The 23,395-nt window shown below is 28.2% G+C and overlaps 2 protein-coding genes across 2 annotated transcripts; one reads left to right on the top strand and one right to left on the bottom strand.

The window, feature by feature from the left end:
• Nucleotides 1–918: 918 nt before the first annotated feature.
• On the top strand, nucleotides 919–12,096 carry LOC145835554 (uncharacterized). Its single transcript, XM_082943201.1, has 16 exons — nucleotides 919–1,085; nucleotides 1,809–1,996; nucleotides 3,866–3,985; nucleotides 4,246–4,416; nucleotides 5,485–6,043; nucleotides 6,196–6,431; nucleotides 6,639–6,885; nucleotides 7,182–7,422; nucleotides 7,769–7,911; nucleotides 8,314–8,383; nucleotides 8,621–8,904; nucleotides 8,962–9,091; nucleotides 9,543–9,710; nucleotides 10,405–10,566; nucleotides 10,933–11,163; nucleotides 11,433–12,096. The coding sequence occupies exons 1-16, from the start codon at nucleotides 1,006–1,008 to the stop codon at nucleotides 11,568–11,570; spliced, it is 3,168 nt and encodes a 1,055-aa protein (XP_082799327.1). The 5' UTR covers nucleotides 919–1,005; the 3' UTR covers nucleotides 11,571–12,096.
• Nucleotides 12,097–12,633: 537 nt separating this feature from the next.
• Nucleotides 12,634–13,533, bottom strand: LOC145836645 (progestin and adipoQ receptor family member 3-like). Its single transcript, XM_082944431.1, has one exon. It carries the CDS (start codon nucleotides 13,531–13,533, stop codon nucleotides 12,634–12,636), a length of 900 nt encoding a protein of 299 aa, XP_082800557.1.
• Between the last annotated feature and the right edge of the window lie 9,862 nt (nucleotides 13,534–23,395).

The following is a 23,395-nucleotide window of genomic DNA, read 5'->3' as shown; positions in this document are numbered from 1 at the left end:
ACTAGTTAACCACAAAAACTAGTTACAACAAACTAGTTAACAACTAGTTAAAGTCAAAATAAACATATAAAAAGAAACAACAGCAACAAAAAACTAAAGTTAAAAATAAATAATGAGCATCTTATCATTGTGCACTTATAGTATAAATGTTTCTATTGATATAAACTTTCTTACAAAAACAGTTCTGAAACGTTTTTCTTTCAAAAAAAAAAAAAAATTAAACATTTTTTAACTAATGGAAAATTATAATAAAAGTATTACTTTCTAAATTAAATGTTTAATAGAAATCTTAGCTGTAATGTATGTATTAATTATGTAGGAACTTTTTATAGAAAAAATAAATCATTTTAAAATCTATTAAAAAAATTTGCCGATTAAAATTATGTATTAAATGTTATTTAAAATAAAAAGACTTCTTTATTTGGCTTAACTATTTGGTGGCTAGTTGTAAGAAAGAAAACAAACAACTAAATTTCATATTATACTATGTCGTCAAAAAGTACGCACTACCCGTCTAAATAAAAGTCTAATAAAAAAAAATCATAAAGTAAATTAGAAGTTTTTACGAATAATAAGCTGTATAATTAATCAAAAGGTAAAAAAAATATATTCTAGGTTTGAACTTTAATAATGTGTACTGAAGTTCATTTATAAATATATGAAACCTAGAACAATTTTTTCTTACAGTTTTACTACTAAAGTTGTTTCTTTTGTTGTAGTTAAAAAAAAACATTTTTTACTTCAAACAATTCTCAACAAATGATTTTAAAACATTTTTGCAGCATTAATTGAAATAACAAAGAAAAATTCAAAAAAAAGGTAGTTAATCTTTTTTTCTCTCGAGTGTATTTCTCTTAATTTTTCGTACATATCAGTGCAAATGTTTAAACGCAATTTTGTTTCCTTATGTTTAAAAGTTGTAAAGTTAATTTTTAGCAAACACCACTGTTTTAGTTTGTACTATGATAGGTTTTCTGTTTAATTAAAAAAGGCTGAAAAGTTTTTATGCTTTGTTTGAGTTTAATTTTTATAATTTTTGTCGGACAAATAAATACAAAAAGTACAGCCAATAAAGAAAAGTGCAAGTTTGTTAACTTTAATATTCTTATAAGTTTAAAAAATTGGTTTTACTTGTAGTATGTAGATTAATTAAATAAATATTTAATAAGCAGTATTTTGTTCAATAATAAATAAAAGTTTACAATCTTTTTAGAAGTTTATAACTGTTAAAACAATTTTATGCATTAATATATTGCTTTAGGACAAATGACTTGTAAACAATTATTACAAATTAATAAGATGATTTTATAAAATCATTTTATTAGTAATTCTCTTAAATAATAGTATACTTAATAATATTTTAGAATTTACTTATCTTTTGATTCAGTACTTATAAAACCAATTTATTTTGTCAATTTATCTTCTCTAATGTATTAGTTATACTATATTATTAGTTGTACTTTAACGTTTTAGTTGTCCTGGGCATGAGGTTAAACTGTTTTGGTGTATGACTCGATAACTGAAAGGTTTTGTGTACACCAGGTCCTTGGACTAAATCTTTTGAGCGTATTTTTTTGTCGTTCAATAAACAATATATATATATATTTTTAAAACGATTTTATTCTAAAAACTTAGGTATATCATTTAAAAAAGTTATACCAAGAGTTTTTAAGCCTTAAATCTGTAATTGAAATCCACCAACTTATAAGAAGTATAGTGTGCTTGTATTTTATTCTTACATTAAAAATAAGATTTATTTCTAAATTTAAGTTTACTTGTGCATAAGTAAAACAGTTCCTTTTGAACAGATTTGAGCTGGTGCAAAATAAATATGAAGCAAACACGCACGGCACGTACAACAGGTACTACGTTTATGACGTCATAGATGAAGCTTTACGTGAACAGGCGAAGGCGGGAGAAATTGAGGTCACATGTGAAGGAAATCAGAAACTGATAAACTTCGATTTTAGTTACAATGCGACATTGATACTAAAAAGTTAATAGTTTTTAAAGTTTTAAAAAGATTTTTAAAGCGGTCTAAAGTTTTGTGCTCTAAAAAATTACGAACCTGTAAATTTCTATTTTTATGTAAAAACTGGTATTTAAATTGGTTAAAGTTTTTCAAACTACTTGAAATTCAACAAATTCTATTTTTAAATATTTTACTGTTAAGATAGTTTTAATTGAAAAAGTGATTTAGAATTTTGATAATAATATAAAAAGGTTTTGTTACATCTGAAACAAAACTAAAAAAAGAGCTTATTTGTATCATAGCTACAACAACTGTTTTATCAACAATATAAGAATACTTTTTTGATAAACAAATACTTAGTCATTAAACAAGTTTCTGTAAAGCTGTAACTAATGTACTAACGTGTATACTAGAAATTTAGTGATAAAAAAACATTTTCAAATACTAAAATACTCTTTAATGTTCAAATATTAAAAAACTCTCGATCCACAGTTGTAATTTTTTTTATTTACTTTTAGTATCTAGCACAAGCTCCAATTCCACGTACATAAAAAAATGTACATTAGACCTTTTTTAATTTTAATTTGAAACTTAGAATATCTAATGTAAGTAAAAAAAATCACCTAATTGCTCACTTAAAAAAAAAAGCTTTTATTATTACAAATACAAATAGCCCCTTTACTAGCTAATTACATGTGTACTTTTATGCCCCCTTACTAGTTATTATCCTCTGATAGCCAAAAAAGCCCCCAAAAAGCAATTTTTCCCACTTTGAAAAACCTTTCAAAGGAATATAGCAGTGGTCTTGAGACTTTTCAAAAGCTGTGCACAGTATTTAACTGAAAAAATAAACTACGTGCACTCTCGATTTTAAAAAATAAAAATGTTTTTGTAAACAACTGTTTTTTTTGAATTTTTTGAGTGTCTTATTATATAAATAATGTGCTAAGATCTTTAACGTTTGTTACAATTGTCTTTTTGTAATGAAAAAAAGACAAAATTCACTTCATTAATTTTTTTTATTACCGTACTAAACTTACTGCGAACAGTAGAACAACTTCTACGCTTACTACTGTGCCTAGGTACACACCATGAAGACCCCTGGACAATAAATTAACACTAACAGGAATTTTTTGAGTGAAAATTTATTAAACTTATAAAACAAATTATACAAAGAAAGGAAGCAAGCTATTAGCTATTAAAAGTTCTAAACTTAAACCAAAAAAATTAAGAACTTATTTTTTAAGTTTTTGGAATAAAAAAATATGTTAGTTATTTAATGATATTAGAAAAATAGCATTAAAAAAAAATTGGATTATACTACTGTCCGTCGGTCAGTTTCAAGCAGAAACTACTAGGTTTCGGCGTATTATTTAGCTAAGCAAATTGTTGCAATACAAATTAACTACTTCAAAAAAATGTCTGAAAGTATAAAATTTTATTTTGTTGAAAGTAAATGGTAGTAGTTATTTAGTAATTATTTTACACCAACTTTGCTTGCAAGTATTTTTTATCTTTATACACTTTTTTTATTCTCTGTTATACCTGACCCGTTACTAAATAAAAGTTTCAGATCTTAAGTAATAAAAAACTTTAAGTTTTTACTTATAATGACACTAAGTCATATACTATAAGTCATATAAATTAATACTTATATGACTTTAAACTATATCCTGGTGTATGACTCGATAACCAAAAGGTTTTTTCGTACACCAGGTCCTTGGACCAAATATTTGAGCGTTTTTTTTTCGTTCAATAAACATTATATTAAAATTTAACTAAACGTCTTACTTTTACATATAGTCATAGATAAAAATAAACTGTTAAGTAAAAAACTTAATAAAATAGTATTTATTTTGCTCAAAGAACTCATATAACAAAGTTTTCAAACAGGTGCAAAAACTTTTAATCTGTCAGATAAAACTTCTAAACCATTGAAAGCAATGAAATGGATCAACACTGTGATTGTAAAAAACTCGAACATTACAAAAATAAACCTCAGTTTGCTTCCTAGTTAGTTATTTAAATAATTAAATATTTTTTAAATATCTTTACTTCACGCAACTAAAACACAAGATACTGAATGTATTAAAAAACAATTTTTACAATTTTGTTAAACTGACATAAAGAATAATTCTTTTTTTTTGGTTTTTAAAGTATACTACAAAAAAGCTGTAAAAACAAAAAATATTTTCAGAAACAATAATTAGACGATTTAGATCTTTTTAGACAACAAGGTTTTAAAAGAGAGCTGAGAGACTATAAAATTACAGGTCTTTGTACGAAACTAATAGTAGAAGATGAAAACATACGTTTAATTGACGAATCAAAGAGCTCAATATCGTTGAAGACGATAATAGTAAGAAAAGCAACTAATTTGAAAAAAGTTCTGCACAAATTTCCCTCAAATGTTGCACACCTTATAATAAAAAATGGTCTTTTAGGTTGAATTTTGTCAAATATTTTTGTTAATAACTTTACAAATGTTCAACATTATTATCAAGGAATTTAAAAATTTTGTAATGTTTTTAGACTTTTTCTCTAGTATTAATCATCTAAAACAGCAGAATAACAATACAAACTTTTCCACTGAAGATTAAAAATAGAGATTGCATTTATTCTTATTTAGTAAAGTTTTCAAATAGCTGCATAACTTCCGCCTATCAAGAGCTAAAAAACATTAAAAAAATTTAAAGAAAGTTGAAATTTTTGCTAACAATTACTTAGTTAAAAAATTTTTTTTTTAATATTTTTTATAAATAAGAAGTTCGTAGAGTTTAAATACTTTTAATTTATTTTTTAAAACAAGTTTAATAAATCTTTAAGAGTTTATATTATTGTGTTTATTTAATTTTATACAAACTATATCTTCGAATATTTTGTTTTAAATGTTTTAAAATTATGTTCTGGTAGGTTTTACTTAAACTTCATGCATTTTTTAGTAAAAAACCCAGTATTTATTTCGGCCATCATCAACGAAGTTGAGATGTTTTATGCCATCGATAATAAACAATGAACTTTACCGCAAGATCAACAACAACAGCATCCGAGACAATCCTACGACCGGTTTCGTCCTTATTAGGACTCATCAGGCAGGAATAGTCGCGAGAAACCGCTATTGTGATCTTAAACAAGCGGGCTTAAGTAAGAAGTACTGAACAAAGTACTTCGTACTTAAGCCCGCTTGTTTAAGATCACAATAGCGGTTTCTCGCGACTATTCCTGCCTGATGAGTCCTAATAAGGACGAAACCGGTCGTAGGATTGTCTCGGATGCTGTTGTTGTTGATCTTGCGGTAAAGTTCATTGTTTATTAGTAAAAAACAAAAGTTTAAAATAGTTTTCATAAACTAGTTAGCTTTAATCTAATTGATAATTGTATGTTTAACTTTTTTTGCTCCGTTTTGTTTTTGTAAATTTAATCGATTTTGACTAGAAATAAATGAGCCGGTTTTATTATTATTATTTGATTGCGTATTAGTGTGCTATATGTATAATAGCATACATTTAAAGATAATAACGAAGACGATGTTTCTACTTCCTGGCCAGACAACTTAAAACTGCTCTACGTAGAAAATTCAAACTTTAGAAACGCATCCAAATCAGTTCTTGAAATAGCTCCACGTTCAATTGAAGTTTTATCCGTTGTAAATAACTCAGTAAACATGAGTCACGTGTCTGCAAATGACCTCCCGTCACAGTTGAGATATTTTTGCCTTCAGAGTTGTGGCGTAGTAAGTACCGCGGATCTTAGCCGCTTGCAAAACCTTCAGGTCGTCAACTTTAGGCACAACTTTTTAACTGAAGTTCCAATGGACCTTCCAAAAAAGCTAGAAAAACTTGTGTTGAGTTATAACGTGATAAAAGACATAAAAGCTGACTCTTTTAACACTACTGAGATGGGAAAACTGACGCAACTATATTTGGACAACAACATGCTGGAGCACCTCTCTTTCAGCCTTCCCTACAACGTGGAAGTGGCAAATTTTTTCAACAACAAAATTGAATATGTGGTGTACATAGTGTTCGATGGAAACAAAAAACTAAAAGTTCTTGATCTAAGCAACAATCGGTGAGTTTTAAGGTAGATGCAAAAATGTATAAGCTTAGTTTAATGAACTTAGATGGTGATAATGTAAAATTTAATTATCAATTTTCCTAAATAACTAAATGGTTGTAACATAAATAAAGTAGACCATAAAAAAACACTTTCAAATTATTTAGTTTGAAGTTCATGGTGAAACAGCTTCCGGAAACTCTGGAAAGAGTCTACTACGACAACAACTTGATAAAATTTGTCGAAAGAAAAGACTTCAACTGCTGCAAGAACGCTCTGATGTTCACATTTTTCAACAATCAGTTCGTTTGCACGGAAAAGTATTTCCAGTTTGTGGAAAATGTCAACAGGCATATAGACTCGCTTGAAAATTATAAAGTAAAATGCAAGGGTAACAATCTAAGTTTGTTGATTTTAGATAAACTTTATGTAATAGATAACTACTAAAACAACATTATGCTTCAAAGTTTAATTTTATTTAAATTACTATTGAACGAAAAAGTAGTAGATTATTTGTTGTATAAATATTTTGACAACATTTCCACTTAAAAGTGTACAAAAGTTTTTTTAAATTGTTGTGAGCACCGTGATTATCAATAAAATATAACAGATAACGAAACATTAACAAACACCAAAGTTCACGTGAATATTAACATAGTTTTTCAAAGCTTCAACTGCAATTATACAAAAGTACAACTGAAATGCGAAAACTTAAACTTAAACCGTGACTTTAGTGAAGAACTAAAATATTTAGAAAAATATCCTCCAGAGCAACTTAGTGTTGTTGAAATAAATAACGGTCAACATGTTGATGAGATTCCAGTACATTTGTATACTCTAAACATTAGACCTTTTTTGTTAGTTTTATTTTTGTTCAAACTTTATAACAAACGTTTCACTGACTTAAAGAAAAACTATTTCATAGTAAGTTAACCAGTTTGCTTTGAAATTAGCAAATTTAAATTTTAGACTCTAATTAATTTACGCTTAATAATAGAATAAAACTAAGATTAGAACCTTTTTTAAAGACTTTATTAAAACTTTATCGATTAAGTCGAAGTCACCGACTGAAGAATTTAAACGTTGTTTTATTAAATTCTAAATTGTTAGTGTTTTGAATGAAAAATTAAAAATTTTTTTTTGAAATTTCCAGAATAAACTTTGACGACAACAACTTAAGCGAAATACCGCACGATCTGCCGAAATCAACTAGAATATTCAAAATAAGGAACAACAACATCAGTAGGATAACAAGTAGAAATGTCATCAACTTTAAACAGCTTGTTAATCTGCAAGAACTTTACTTGAGTGGCAACCCGGTCAAGCACATTTACGATTTTCATTTTCAGTACTTTACTGCACTGAAAATAATCGATCTGCAGAATTTAAAGCTTGTTAGTTTAAGTAGTTATTCAATACTAATTTTTTTTTATAGTTTAATTTAAAAGTTTTTTTATAAAACTAAAAACGTACATTAATCTTAGCTAAATTAAACTTTAAATTTACTTAAAGACTTCAAAATGCTTCACAAAAGTTTATTTAAAGAATAAGCAAAAGTTTAAAATACTGATTCACATTTTAAAGCTTTAATCTTAATATGGTGACAATTATAGAATTTAAAACGTTCTTCTTTTAAAAAAATAGGTTGCAAGGTTACAGAACTTTAACAATTTCTTTTTAGTGTTTATCATGCCTTATTATTGTATCAATAACAACTTTATTAATGAAGTGTATTTTAAGACTTGTGGCTGTGACACATTATCACTTTTTGAATGGTTTAATCAGCATCGAACGTTGAAAAAAGTAACTGCGAGTTTATTTCCTGTTTTTTGTAATGACAAACACACAACAAAAAGCTTGTTAGGTGGAGACTTAAATTTACGGTAAATTATTTTGATTAAAAAGCTTCAAATAATCATTTTTTAACTTTGAAAGATACAAATTTAAGGTATTTATATTTTCAAACGCATTAAATATATACTTGTAAACTAAAATATCTGCACTAAAAATACCTTGTACTTATACATTACATTCCTTTAAAACTTTTGTAAGTAAATGCACAAAAAAAACAACAAGAACTAGTTTAATATACAACTAAGTTTGAAGCGTTATTAAAAAAATCAAAAAATACTAACGTTAAAGCCCAACTTTATGAATTACGGACAAAATATATTATTTTAAATTTTTTAATAATTAAATGTAAATATGTTATTTGTATATGTAAAATATGTAAATGTAAATATGTTATTTTTTTATATGATCGTTTATAAATATAAATTTTACAGTAATTTTACTTGCATACCTATAGGATGTAGCTGGACAAAATACGAAGCTATAATTAAATGCAATTCGTCAGTAAGTTTAAGTAGAATAACAAAATTCTTTTCTACCCATTAAAATTCTTAGTGACAATTTAATCAATCAAGATGTATTTATCTACATTTTTGTTTATGGTAAACTATAATGAGTATGTTAACAACTTTAGTTAAAAGTTGTAACAATAACAACTATATAATAGTAGTATTGGTGTTAATAATATTTTTAATCAGATGACTGTGTACAAACTTTTTTATATAACTTATTTGTTTTTAGGATTCATTACTAAAACTTCCAACTACTGAATACTGGAACAAACTAGATCTGAGCAATCAAGAAATAAATTTTAAGATATTAAACAACATTACTCTGAAAAACTACAAGTTCACTGCCCTAAACCTTTCTGGAACTGGGTTAAAAGAGTTCAACTTCGAAAACTTCCCTGAAACAATTGAGACAATAGATTTGTCTAAAAATGAGATAGAAACTCTGCCTAATAAAGACATTAAAAATATTTTTCCAAACATAAAAACGATAGATTTGTCAGATAACAAGATAAAGTAAGCGAGTAAATTTTTTAGCATAAAAACTGTTCTTAGTTAAATATACTTTTTCAGGAGAATTCCGTACGCTTGGTTTAGGGTTTTACCAAACACGAAACTAAATGAAAACCCATTTGTTTGCGACTGCACAAATTCTGACTTTTATCATTGGACATTAACCAATAATCTTACGAAAGAATTTAAGGTAAGTAACTAGTCTTTTACAGTGCATCCTCGCTAATTCAGCGATTTTGGCAATATATTTTTTGTAATTATGGCCAGATTTGCCTTTGGCCTAATAAAAAAAACATTGTTTTTTTAAATTATCTACCTCTTTTATATTATTGGTTGCATTTAATATAAGCATAGTGAAACTTAATTTGAATGAATTTATTTATATTAAAAAAAAAAAAACAAAAAACTAAAACAGACCAAAAATTAAGAAAAAAAATATGATAAAGTGTAAAATCAACCTGGATATATAATTAACGCACTGTTTTCACTACGGTAACTAAAATTTTAAAGTGAAAATATTGATTTCAGCTAAATTAATCTAATTTACTTTTCTACTGAAACTTACCGAATTAGCGAGGGACATGTTAAGCGAGAACACAGTATTTATAATATTTTTAATAATATTATTTTTTCTTACTTAGTACTTAAGATGCAGCAGTCCTCCAGACTTGGCCGGAAAACTTATTTTGAGTTTAACCTCACAAGAAATATGTTTCGTTTTTAATTGGAAAGTTCTTTTGTCGATCACAATCACTGTTGTTTTTGTTACCGCAGTTGTTGGTTACACGACTAACAAAATGCTACACAGGGTAAGTACATCTGAAAACTGTTAAAGTATTTGATAAATTATTAAATTTTAAGTGGAAAAATTAAATGTCACTCAAACTTTGTTTAAAAATCAGCTTTTAAAAAAATGTTGCAAATTTTTTTTTTGATGTTTCATAAGCAGCTCTAACCCTTAACTTTGCACAAAAAATAATTATTATTATTTCAAAAAGGTAGAATTTCGATTAAAGGTTATAAAGTCTAAACAAGTTTAAGTTTTTAGTTTATGTTAAGATTTGACAATATATACTTTCTTAATAAACTTTAAAGTTTTAATTATACGTTAAAATATCCTTCCTTAATAAATAATGAACTTCACCACACGACCAACAACAACAGCATCCGAGACAACCGGTTTCGTCCTAATTAGGACTCACCAGGTAGGCTTAGTTGCGAGAAACTGCTGTCTAGATTGCCAAAAGCGTATGCACTTAAGCCACGCCAGGTTAGATCTAAACAGCGGTTTCTCGCGACTATGCCTGCAAGATGAGTCCTAATAAGGACGATTCCGCTCGTAGGTTGTCTCGATGCAGTTGTTGTTGGTCGTATGGTGAAGTTCGTTTTTTATTATTGATGGCGCCAAACATCTCAACATTGTTGATGATGCCCGAAATAAATACTGGCTAAACATACTTTTTAAGTGTTTTAATTTAATTATTTAGTACTTTTAAATTATAGCGTCGATTGAGAAAAGAACGTGAGAGTATAATAAATGCATTTAAAAGTATTTTGTCTGATGAAAGTAAGTTGAAAGAACAAATCAACACAACTAACTACAAATTTGATGCTTTTGTGTCATTTCACAAAAATGACTTCGATTTCATGGATATGCTTTTAAAGGTAATATAATTGTTTCAAGAAGTGAATTTTTGAAATGATTTGGTTTTGTTAATTTTTTCAAGTACACATTCAAAAAACTATACATAATTTTGGTATATAGTATACCTATTGTTTTAAAAATATTATTGTCCATGCTAGATTTAGAATAAGTTGGCCAATTCTTATAAGTAAAATTAAATAAAAGCTTGACTTTAACTACAGTTATTTTTTTCAGACTTTACCGAAGTATTCTTAGTTGTAGTTATTTAGTTAAGAAACATGTAATTCTTATTAAAAACTTGAAGGTTTTTCTTTTAAAATTTTAGTGAAACATTCTTAAATCAGATTCTATTTTAATGATTTGAAGACAAAACTAATGCGTTTCAGGAGCTAGAAGAAAAACGTGGTAGAAGAATTTGTTTCTACGAGCGCGACGCTGAAGCGGGAGTCGCCATGACGGCAAACCTTGTCCGCATGGTGACGTCATCGTCACGTGTCATATGTCTTCTGTCACGTGAGTACGGTTTGAGCGCGTGGTGCAAGTACCAAGTTCAAATGTCGCTGGCCACGATGCACCAGCGGAGGGGGATGAAATTTGTCGTACCCGTGCTGCTGAAGGTTCCTCTTCGCTTGTTGATTGCTTGAATTGTTTAAAAATTGAAATAAATCTGTTTAGATTACTATTTGAAATACTCAAAATCTTATATTTATAACAACTGTCTGAGTTAATTTTATCTATAAAGTATTTGAAAGTATTGAGTGTTTATTTAAGTTGTTAGCTTATGTAAAAAGCTGTCTAAACACCAACAAAAAAATATTTTGAAACTTTTTTGCTTTCATATGATTCATAAGTCTGATTGATATGAAAATTTTTTAATTGTGTTTAGGGCGCCACCGAAAACAAGCCGACAATGGAAAGACTTCAGCCAATTTTATCAGCAATAACAGGACTGCCTCAACCTAATACTAAAAACGAAAAAGACTGGAAGGAATTTTGGGACAAACTTGATCTAACGTTCTCGTGACAAAAGTAGAACTGTGTTTTTACCTTTGATTTTTTATTGTTTACTATTTTTGAAAAAAATAAAAAATTTACCATCATCAAGTTTTTATAAACTCTACTTTTAAATTACATGTTTAAAATTGTCGTTTAGCGATATTTTATGCATTTAAAAGTTGCAGGTCTTGTTTAAATATTTTTACAAATTTTGGTTGTTCACAACAAAAAGTTTGAGTTTTACCATAACATACAAAAAAGCTGTGACAAAGTTATCAAAAATTATTAAATAAAGTTATTTCTACAGTTTAAATTATTTCTATCTATAAAAATAGATGTTTTTCACTGCATTTTAGTTGTTTAAGTTTTAAATTGAAATTTTTCGACAGATGAACTTGTATAGATTGTAAAGTTTTTAATTAAAATAAAGTTAGTAAAATTTAACAACTTTTCTTTTGTTTTTTATTACAAGATACAACAGCAATCATCAACTAGATATCATTTCTAACTTATTCAATTTGTCAAAACAACTGTAATCAAGTGAATAAACTGTATAATTGAAAAAGCTTTAATAAATTTTTTTTTTCTGTTTATCAAGTTGTGCCTTGTTAATAACACAAAAACACTAAGTATTAAGTTTGCAAATATATTTTATTAGGTTTTTAAATAAACAAGATCTATTTTTAGCTATTTATAAAAGTAAAAGTTATATCTTTTGCGACGATATGGTTTTCAAAATTTTATTTTAAAAAATAGTAATTGCTTAAAAAGAGTTTTATTTAAAATATTTATTTGACCATGAAATAAGAAAATAATTTCCTTTGCAACATATTATTATCTTCGAACCAAAATAATAAAAAATGAAGTAGATAAAATGATAAGAATGTGAATTGAGTTTTACAATAGAAATTGTATAAGTAGAAAAAAAGTACAATGAAAAGTAATGAAACCAGGTATAACTGAGTTACTTGTTGCATATTATAGATACACCAGTATACAGCACACAAAAACTAACAGCTTACAACAACTTATTCAGTATGATTCTTTAGAATGGAACTTTTATAATATTACAACGTATGTTCAAAAAAATATTACATCCCGTAAAACTTGTTATTGCAACTTAAAAACTCCAAAGCCGAGTACTTCCACTGTAAAATACTCATAACGCACAGAACATGCCATAAGTTGTGGGAGTTTCCGCAAAAGTCAAACTTCAGCGGCCAGATCCTTTCAGGAAAGTGAGCTATGTAGATGACGCAAGATAAAACTTGCCACAACAAGTTGTTTGCGTAACTGTTTTTTATCAGCTGTGACAGCTCCGTATCTGCCAAACACAAGCAATGTACCAGAGGCAGTGAGCACAAAATCACCACTAGAAACGTCAGCTTGAGCCTCAGCGTCAAGTCTTCAGTCGAAGAACTGGTCATGTTAAATTGTGTGAAAGAAAAACCCCCCACTGCGAAACCTGTCATGTAAAAGGTGAGCCAGAACGGCTGCCGCCTGAACAAGCAGAACGCGTTGAGCGCGTAGCAGAAGCAGCCAACCACGCAGCAGCTCGACCAGTCGACCGTAAAGCATTTTACCGCAACTTTTTCGCTCTGATGGCTGTTGAACGAGTGGTGCGCGACCGACGACAGTAGGCAAATGACAAAAAATAAATAAAATGCGGCGAAAACGACCCGGTCGAGATCGTCCCCGCCTCTCAAAGGCACTTCGTAAAGGACGTCGTCAGCCATTTCGATTATGACGTAGATTGTTGCGATGACGTGCGTCCAAATGTTGACGAGCTGGTTTGAAGGACGGGAAAAGTTGTAGAGGCACTCGCATGTGGTCTGGTCCCTCAAGTAGCCGGTGAGAATGTGCGGGTTGGACTGCTGGTACCATTTAACTTCACTGTACTTGTAGAGTCTCTTTGTTTTCACTTTGCGTACTCGTACAGCCTCGTGACTTTTTTCAAAACTTTTCCCATTTTGAGATTTTACTTGTGGCATTTAACAACTGTTTTTATTTGATGAACTTCAAAGTTGTGTGTTGGAAATGGTTTACTATTTCAAAATCTGTTGTTGTAAAAAAATAATGTTGAGCATATCGTTACAATTTAAACTTTACTGATTAAGTTCAGATGAATACGAAAACCAAAACTCTAATAAACTATGGCATTTAAATAAGTTATTCTAATGCAATAAGTTATATATTAAAATCTTTTTTCTTCATCAAACGAATGCTGTAATTTAATGAATACTGGTAGCTGAGTAAACTAAATAGTAAATGTCTTATTATCGCTCTACAATACTCTTAGAAACTATATTAATGAAAAACACTAAGCATGATTAAAAAAAAACTGTTTAGCTTTTATGTTTTCTAGTTTTTAAATTAAATAATACTTATAAAAAATTAAAAGTCATGCAGCGTAGAGTTTAAGTATAAACTAATGTTAATACTCTAAAAATATTAGGTGATTATAAGCTAAACAAGAAACGTATCAAAAAGAAGCCTTGCATTTCTTACTAAATCAAAACATTTTTTTGTTGTTTAAATTTTTCATTCTTAATATTTCGCTTAATTTCTAATATAAAATTGTTTTAGCGAAAACTGTCTCCTTAAGCACTCAATTTATTAAGCATTGAAAATATACCGCTTAAGTATGAAATAAAAGCTAATTTTATATAACTTTAGAGTTTATTAATGTTAAAAACATATATTTTAATTTAAATTTACTTTTAATAACTAAAAACTTTGAGATTTTTAACGAAAACACATAAAGGTATTTTAATTATGATTAAAACTAAATGAAAATTTTTTACCACTTTTTGTATGTTATTATATCCAAATAAAAGGACTAGTTTAATTTTTATTGGTACAACTTTTTCTGTTTTCTATACTTTTCGAAAAATACGTAAAGTTTAAAACTGCAACTAAATTTGACAATAAAAATGAAGTACCTCCTTTTTAATTACCGACTGTAGCTAAAAGTGAAAAATAAAATTGTTAAATAGTTTAGCTTCTATTAGTACACATTTAAAATAATTATTATTCATAAGTATGTACCTATGCGTTGTATCAATGACTAAGACATGTTTGCTAACAAATGTATATTTTTTTTAAAGATGTAGTTTTGGTTGATTTTTTTAATATTTGAATCATAGAAAAATTTTTATGAAATCATATATATTTAATTAAATATTTTAAAGTTTTAAACTGACACAACTATTTTGTTTAAAAGCTATACTTTATTTCCCTAATTATTAAGTAATGCAACAAAAGATAAATGTCCTTTTATATGGTGTCCCAACTAAATATTAGATACAAGTATTTTATGAATATTTTTGAGACAGTTTCTACCATAGCATAGTTTAATTTATGCAAACCGTTCTTAAATGAAAATATTGTATACATGTTATGAACTTAGAATCCTTTGCAACCATTAATTTTTTTATTTAGGAACTTTATAATGTTCTCAAACTAGTTGTTACTTAATATGCGTTCCAAATTTTATTTTTGTTTACAAGAATAGATAGTGTTTTTAACAAAAACTAAAAAATAATGTAAATTTAACTTGAAACAAACCGTTGATTTTTGTCTGCATTGTAACATAAAACTTTAGATGATTCAAACCAGAAAATAAAAACATTTTCCCCGATACCTACTGCATGAGTTGACCAAGAACATTTGTAAAAAATTAAACGTTGTGTGTTTGTTTATAACTACAAATATACTCGATTTAGAATCGTACAATTCAATTTTTTTTATCTGATTTTATCGCAAACAGTTTGTTCTTTATAGCATTTAAACTATGACTATATACACTTTCTATCATACTTGGCAAGTATGACCATTCATCAGCTATTTTGTCATATGCCTCAACAGTATTCAAATAATTATCATACGAGGTCTTCAGAAACAAAACAATTTTTTTCATTTAGATCCAACAGCAAAATAGGTCATAAATCGCTTTCCTACCAGGGAAGCAAGTTATGGACTAAGCCTTCGTTATGTTTAAAAAATATGAGTAAATTTGGAAAGTTCCAGGGTGAAACTAAATTAACTATTTAATAGTCATTATCAAGGTCATTAGTGATCATTGCTACTCGTCAACTTACTTTTCTTAAGAAGTTAATAATATTTGTCATATAATACCAAAATTTATTTTTTGTCCAAAAGTCGATTTGTTTAGTTTAGTCTAGATTGCAGCATTTTCTATCTGGTTATTCTTAAAGTATTTTTTAAGATAACTGTTTTGAATTAAGTTCAGAATACTTACAAACTTATTTTTTTTTTGCATTCCAATTTAAAAAAAAAAAATATATATCTATATATTTTAACATAAAATTAAGGATTTAAATAGTAAGCTAAGATAACTGTTTCTAGTAAACTTATGTTTAAAAATATCATTTTATAAGGAAATCAAAAAAAAGAAAATGTTTGCATTTATTGTTTGCTTTCTATCGTTACAATTTAACTTAGACAAGTATTCAAAATATAAAAAAGAATATTATAAAATAGAAGGAAACTTGTTGTTGTTATTATAATTTCTCATTATTGTCGTTAATTTATTTATTAATTTTTTCTTATTAAGTTCATAAATGTTAATTTTTTTTTTTATACTTTCATTTATACGAGTTAAGTTCAGTTCTGGTAAAATTCTCTTCTTAAAAATGATTAAAAAGTTATACAATAGTTTGTTTATCTATTCAATTGTAAAGTTCTTTTTACTGTTCAAGTGAAACTATTAAATAATAAATAAATAAAATACACTTTTAGCACAAAATACTGATAAAACTTTATGTAAATTTATTTCAGCGTACTACATTTTTACCTTCTCTAAAGATTTTATAACCTATCATTCAAGTATTCACATGTTTGTTATTAGTATTGCTTATCTCCTATTCACATGTTTGTTATTAGTATTGCTTATCTCCTCTTATAAGTTAATTTAAAGTTATAGATATTTTTTTTAGTTGTTATGTTATTGGACAAGTTTTTAAGTACAATTTAAAACACAAAATTCAGTTAATTTTTGTTTAGTTTTTTTTTTCATTTCGTTTAATTGATTGTTTTGTGAGTAAAGGTCTAACTATTAATATGATTAAAAAAACTATGTTTAGTAGCTCGTAAGAAATTTTTTATGCATGTGGTGTACGACTCGATGACCGAAAGCATCCTTTGTACACCAGTTCCTTAGACCAAACTTTTTGAGTGCTTTTTTTATCACTCAATAAACAATATACATAATCATGACCATTACATCCACGAAATTCTTCAAATACTGTGCGAGCTGCTTTTGATCTTGCTTTTTTAATGCTTGCTAATTCCCCCATGTGTAGTTTTTTACATCAAAGTAGTTACAAGCTGCTGTGCGTTTATCTTCATCTATTATGCTGCTTCAAACGAAATATATCTTATCAATAAAGCATTCCCGATCATCGAAAATGTCTCCTATAACTTCAAAGTTATATATTAATTTTTTTTCAGTGTTTTTTTATTCGCTTTCCTCATTGTGTAGACAATCAGAAATAAATATTTCCTGTTAAACATATAACTGGTGTAGAATAATTAAGAAAAAATCCTTTTTTTGTTCTGTGAGAAAACGCTTAGTGATCTAATTAAAATTCTACCATCAATTTTGTTGAAAATTTTTGTCAATCTTTATAGCATAAGTATAAACATTATAAGCTAAAGTATACTGATGATAATAAAAACAAAATGTTAGTTATTAAAAATGTTTTGTGCTATCTGTATTTTTTAAGGTTTTGGTTTTTGGTATTATATTTTATTGTATCAACTAAATGCTATAAAAAAACAGTAAACACTTACTTTATTTAATAAAATTAGTTTATTGTCTTGGAGAAAACGTTAAAATGTATCCGTCGTGTGCGACTCGATAACCTAAAGGTTCTTCGTGCTCCAGGTTCTAGGATAAAACATTGTGAGCACTTTTTTGTCGTTCAACAAACTATAACTATTTAGATATTTAAAAAACCCTATTGCTAACCCTACTCTAATTAAAAAAACCTGTTTAAAATTAAGACTCAGCTTAGCTAAAAACTTTCAGAATACACATTACAAAATTTGTGGCTAGGACTAACCATTTTATAGATACTTTACTTTTAAAAATCTTGAATCTTTGTATTTATCTAACACTTTAACTTAACTTTACTAGGAAGAATTTTTTGAATGAATGTAATAATGTTATATAAAGTAAAAATCTAAAGGTTAATCAAAGTAACATTGTGAACAATTTTATAATGTTATTTGTGCGTATAAAAATTAAGGTCGTTTTAGCTTTTAATAAGTTGTGTTGTGAAATGAATTTTAAAATAATTTCATAGTCGAAATAAATTATTCAATAAATTAATAAATTATAATACAATAAAATAAATTGTTGTATTTATAAAAAAAAAGTTGGAAGTACTAAACTACTAAACAATGAAAAAATAAATGTACAAACTTTTACAGTTAAAAACATTTTTTATTAAGACAAATAAATGCTAGGCTTAATGAACTACAGTGCTCAAAAGAGTTGCTAGCTTTAAAGAAAATATATATAGAGTAATGCATACTAAATAAACCTTGGTTTGTTATAGCTTAATTTTATACTTGAGTAACTATGTGACCTTTTTCTGACCATAGAGATCTGGCAACTACGGTGTTCAACACTTAAAAATAAGTATACAAAATGTTTATGCACGAATAAATCAACTAGTGTTTTCATTTTATTTGTAGTAATTCACTGTAAGAACAGTTCTTAAGGGTTTAAATAAAGAAATTAAACTAGTAGGCAAAATTGAAAAGAATTCAATTTCAAGAAACTGTTTTAAAAGTGCAATATTTTAGATCTAATAAAAAATCTAGTTTAAATCTAGTTGCTTATAATCCTTAAAAATGTATTTTAGTCAATGAGAAAGTTTTTTATTTTTTAGAATCCGCAAGGTAATAAATATTTCTTTAATTAACCTAAAATAAATTTGTCATTTGCGGGCCGCAGTTGTACTTTTAATTAAAACCTGGTATTTTTTTACTTTTATACGTGTAATTTTTTTTGCCCTAGAATACCTAGTGTAAGTTTGAAATCTCCAGTCAATTATAATTGTGACATTTTTTTAAATCTATATAATTATATCAGAATATCTGATGTTGTTTCAAAATTTTCGTTTGCGGGCCGAATTTTACTTTCGCGGGTTGCAATTTGCCGACCTCTGTCTGTTTTAAAGTTAAAAAATTTAAACTAAAAAAATATTAGTTCACTTTGGATTTTTGTCAAAATTTCAAACGAACAGTTTCCAGTTTTTCATTTAAGTTTTCAAATTAGTTTGATCAAAATATATGCACAGAAAACTATTATATTAAATTTGTCCAGGTTTAATTAAATTTATTTACAATAATTAAGATATAAAATAATTTATACCACTGATATACTTTATTATTAGCTTTTGTCTAACTCCGTGATAATTTGAAATTTTGTTCCACAAACACTACACTAAAAAAAACAAGGGTTCAATAAAATGTTTACTTCAAACTCTAATCAACTTATTCTTTACAAGTTGTAGTGTCCACTTGCACAAAAACCGAACTACAAAATACCGACCCTGGCACTCGAAAGCTTTCCGACGTTTCTCCTTCTCAACGGATTCAGCTCCTCAACCTCTAGCATCTTTTTCGCGATCCATTCCTTGTAATATTCCAACCTGGCGTACCAAAACAAGTTCTGACTCTTTCTTCCTTCCGTCGCCCACCCGAGTAACTTTTGCTTTCCGTCCGAACTGTCGTGACAAACCAACGGACCGCCCGAGTCTCCATGCATCAGGTACGGACTGTCGCCGCTCTTTTTCAGTCTGAAGAAGATCACCGTGCTAGCCGCAACCGCGCCGCTCAGCTTCCCGTAAAGCAAAACGGGCGACTGCGAACGTTGGGTCTTCGAGTCCCCATCCTCGGTGCTACCCCAGCCCATGACCGTGCATTCCCGACTTGAGTTTAGAACATTCGCCGACCCGAACTGGATTGCATTGACGCGAGGGCTAAAATCGAAAGAAGTGGTGATAAACAGCAGCGCGGCGTCGAGGGTCTGGTTGTTGTCGTAGCCCGGGTACGCGTAGACTTGCACATTTTCCGGTTCGATTTCCACCCTGTGCACGTCTCTCGGCGTTTGCCGCGCAATATTAACGTCTCCCGCCAGCAGTGGGAGGCAGTGATCACCCAGCGAAGCCCGACGATGCTCCCGCCGCACCAGCAGCTGTCGCCGACGCAATTCTGAATGTGGACTTGAACCGCGAACGGAAAAGCTCCCGGTCCCGCCGGCCGGCCTCTCAGCATTTGCCCCCAGCAAGCTTGGAAGAGCAAGTGGAAAAGAATCAAAGCCAGAAGCTTCATTTTGATGTAGATCGCGTCAAAACAAACAAAATATAAAAAGCTGTTTTTGGTGTTTTACTTTTCACATTATTTTTTACAATGACTATGACGTACTTTCTTTAAAAATGAAGAATATGGATATTTTAATAAAGTAACAACCTTTTCTAAATTATCATTTATTATTTATTAAAAATTTATGACCAATTTGTTGTTTTAAGTAGAAAATGTTATAACTTGGCATTTAATTGAAAAGCTTTTTCCCGGCGCATAACTTATTTTAAAATATAACAAAAAACATTTCATTTTTTAAAAATCTATTTTAATACTTTCGTAGTAAGGCTCATCAGAAATTGTATCTTACAAAGTTAGAATGAATAGAAATTGAAATAAAATCATACTGTAGTTTAAAGTTTTAAAATATAAAATGACGTAATAATCGAATGTTAAAAATTAACTAAATGCTTATGCTGTATACATTTGGTATACGAATAAAACTCGTTAGATTAAAAACAATCTAAAATAAACCAGCGATAAAAATTAAAACTACATTTTAGATTAAAATTTAACAAGAAACTAAATATTTTAAAATTACTTAATATAATGATTTAAAAAGTCTAGTTTGGTATACGAACTTTTTCTGCTTACATAAACTTGGGCCAAAAAGATTGAATATATAAGGCTTCCAGAATATGCAGTTGAAAATAGTTCTCCCCTCACTAAAACTGAAAATTTTTCCTTTTTATAATTTTTAGCACACTCAGGATTGTCCAACGAATGTTGCCCAATCGCCGAGAAGTATTTTTCATTGGTTTCTCCGAACGGCCATCAAAAAAAAAAAACAGCTTTTCAAGACTTTCGGAACATGCTGATCGATTCTTACATGAAACCTTTGAGATGTTTTTCCCACGTAGTCACTACCACAGTTACAACTAAATTTATAGATGATGTTACTTTTTTTCTTGGGTGGGAGAAGCATCTTTGTAAATTTCACTTAGAGGTCGATCAGTGTACAAAATTGTTCTTAAATGAACAGAGCTGAAAACCTGGTTTATTTCCTTAGAAATTTTCTTAGAAAACCTCTCAAAAATATTTCCAAGGTAAGGAAGTTTTAAGTACACTGGAAATTTCTGAGGGTCAATCATTTTTAAAGCTGTTGAATTTCTAGCTCTTGTTATAACTTTCAAAACTAAGTTACCTGGATAACCAAGGTAACGGAAAGTATTTTGAAGTGTTTTCAACTCGCCTTCAAGAAAGCAAGGAGAACAAAGTCTGGTGAAACGCTTCACCATACCCGTTAAAACTCCTAACTTCTGCTTGACTGGACCAAAAGATGCACACGGAACATATAATGCTTCCGAATTTAATTTACGATGGATTTTTGTTAAAAGTTCCCCTCAACTGATCGTTGGACACAAACATCTAAAAAGTTTAGTGATTTGTTGTGTTCTTCTTCTTTTGTAAAATTAAGGTTTTTTTGAAGATTATTTAGGTCATATATAAAACTGGAACTTTCTTGTCTATTTTCAAACTTGACAAAAGTGTCATCTACGTATCGAAGATAAATAAGAGGGCTTCTACTTTTCAAAAACAGCTTACTTTCTAGGTAAACAACAAAAATATTAACCAAGATAGGGCCTAAAGGTTAACCCATTGCAACCCCATCTATCTGTTTGTACATTTTACCATCAAAACTAAACTCAACACACAAAACAGCCATGTGTAACATTTCTTTGCACACGAACTCCGGCATCTGAGAGTGTTTTAAATCTGAATGATACAATACCTTTACGCAAATTTCAATAACCTCCACTACTGGAATATTAGTGAACAAGGTTTTGATATCATATGAAATCATATAGCTACTTAGGAATGAGGAATTAGATTAATTTTTTCTATAAATTGAAAAAAAACTTTAACAAAGTATTTTGAAAATTTGTCTGAAACTGGTGCAAGTGTTTTTACTAAGAGTTTTGCCAAATCATTTTGTGGCGAAAGTAATCAGTTTCTTGTTAAATTTTAATCTAAAGTGTAGTTTTAAATTTTATCGCTGGTTTATTTTAGATTGTTTTTAATCTAACGAGTTTTATTAGTATACCAAATATGTACAGCATAAGCATTTAGTCAATTTCTAATATTCGATTATTACGTCATTTTATATTTTAAAACTTTAAACTACAGTATTATTTTATTTCAATTTCAATAGATACAATTTCTGATGAGCCTTACTACGAAAGTACTAAAATAAATTTAAGATAAATGAAATGTTTTTTGTTACATTTAACTGAATATTTAAAAAAAAATTTGCACAGCTTAAATAATTTTCAAATAAAATATATAATTCACCTGTAATATGTTTTGTATATATAAAAACTAACATCATAATAAGAAACTATACAGTATTCTTTTTTTATCACACTAACACATTGAAACCAGAGGAGGTTGGCACGGCAATTTTCAAGGGTTTGTTTAGAAGGGTAGGGGGGTTAATGGTTGACTCATGGCCAAGAGGTCTTTGGCTCTGAATGTGAGCACTCTTTGCCCGAGTTTGAATCATAGTGTCTGGAAGACACTCTAGATTTGGACTGACCCGTGACATAGTTTAAATTTACTTTAACAAAAACTATTTAATAATATAAAATACAAAGCAGTTGGGATAAATTTATATACTAAAAACTTAAAAGTAAACCAATTTGTAACAAAATATAAAAAATTTAAAATAAATAAAGTAGTTAAAATTAGACTAAAATTACAATAAAAAACTCAGGTTTGAAAAAATCAATAAAATTTTATAAACTGTTATAAAATTTTAAACAATATTAACAAAAATCAAGAAAACCGTTAAATTTGTCTAAAGACAATTTAAGTAACTTGGTTATAAAAAAAGTCAATAAGTTTAGTCACTAGCACACAGGAAAAGGTGGATCTACTGGACAACAATCAACTCCACTCCAATTCTTTCCTCAGAACTCAGACTACTGTCTCTAACAATGACCCAAGCTCACAATAGTGATTTCTTTGAGTGATGACAGTTGTTATAGCAACAATTTCAAACTTCTTGTACTATAACTTGTCAACATCTCATTTGTTGTTGTTTATAGCTTGCCCAACAACAAAGTGTTTTCAATTAAAAAATAGAAAATTGTAATTAAATAACGTATCGTTACAACATGTTCTGTGTATTAACGGATTAACACACTTCAACGGAGCTCTGTAAACAAATGAATTCTGTAAGGAAAGAGTAGAAGCTAAAGTAGGTGAATACATGTGTCTATTAAAAATAAAAATAATTGCTATATATTTTTATAGGTTAAAGGTGAATAATAGATAAAATACGTAATGTTATATCCGACTATTATAAAACTGTATAATATTTGTAGATATTAAATCTAAATTAGTTAAACTAAGTAAAAATACAAAATTAAATAACAAATCATAACATAAACTACTTACATGAAATTAAGGAAGTGCTAGTTCTAAATATATACTGGCTACTAATCATTGCAAAAA

Source organism: Thalia democratica, chromosome 5 (assembly GCF_965202585.1).
Source record: "Thalia democratica chromosome 5, ktThaDemo2.hap1.1, whole genome shotgun sequence".
NCBI classification, from domain to species: domain Eukaryota; kingdom Metazoa; phylum Chordata; class Thaliacea; order Salpida; family Salpidae; genus Thalia; species Thalia democratica.
This window is presented reverse-complemented; position numbering and strand designations above follow the sequence as displayed.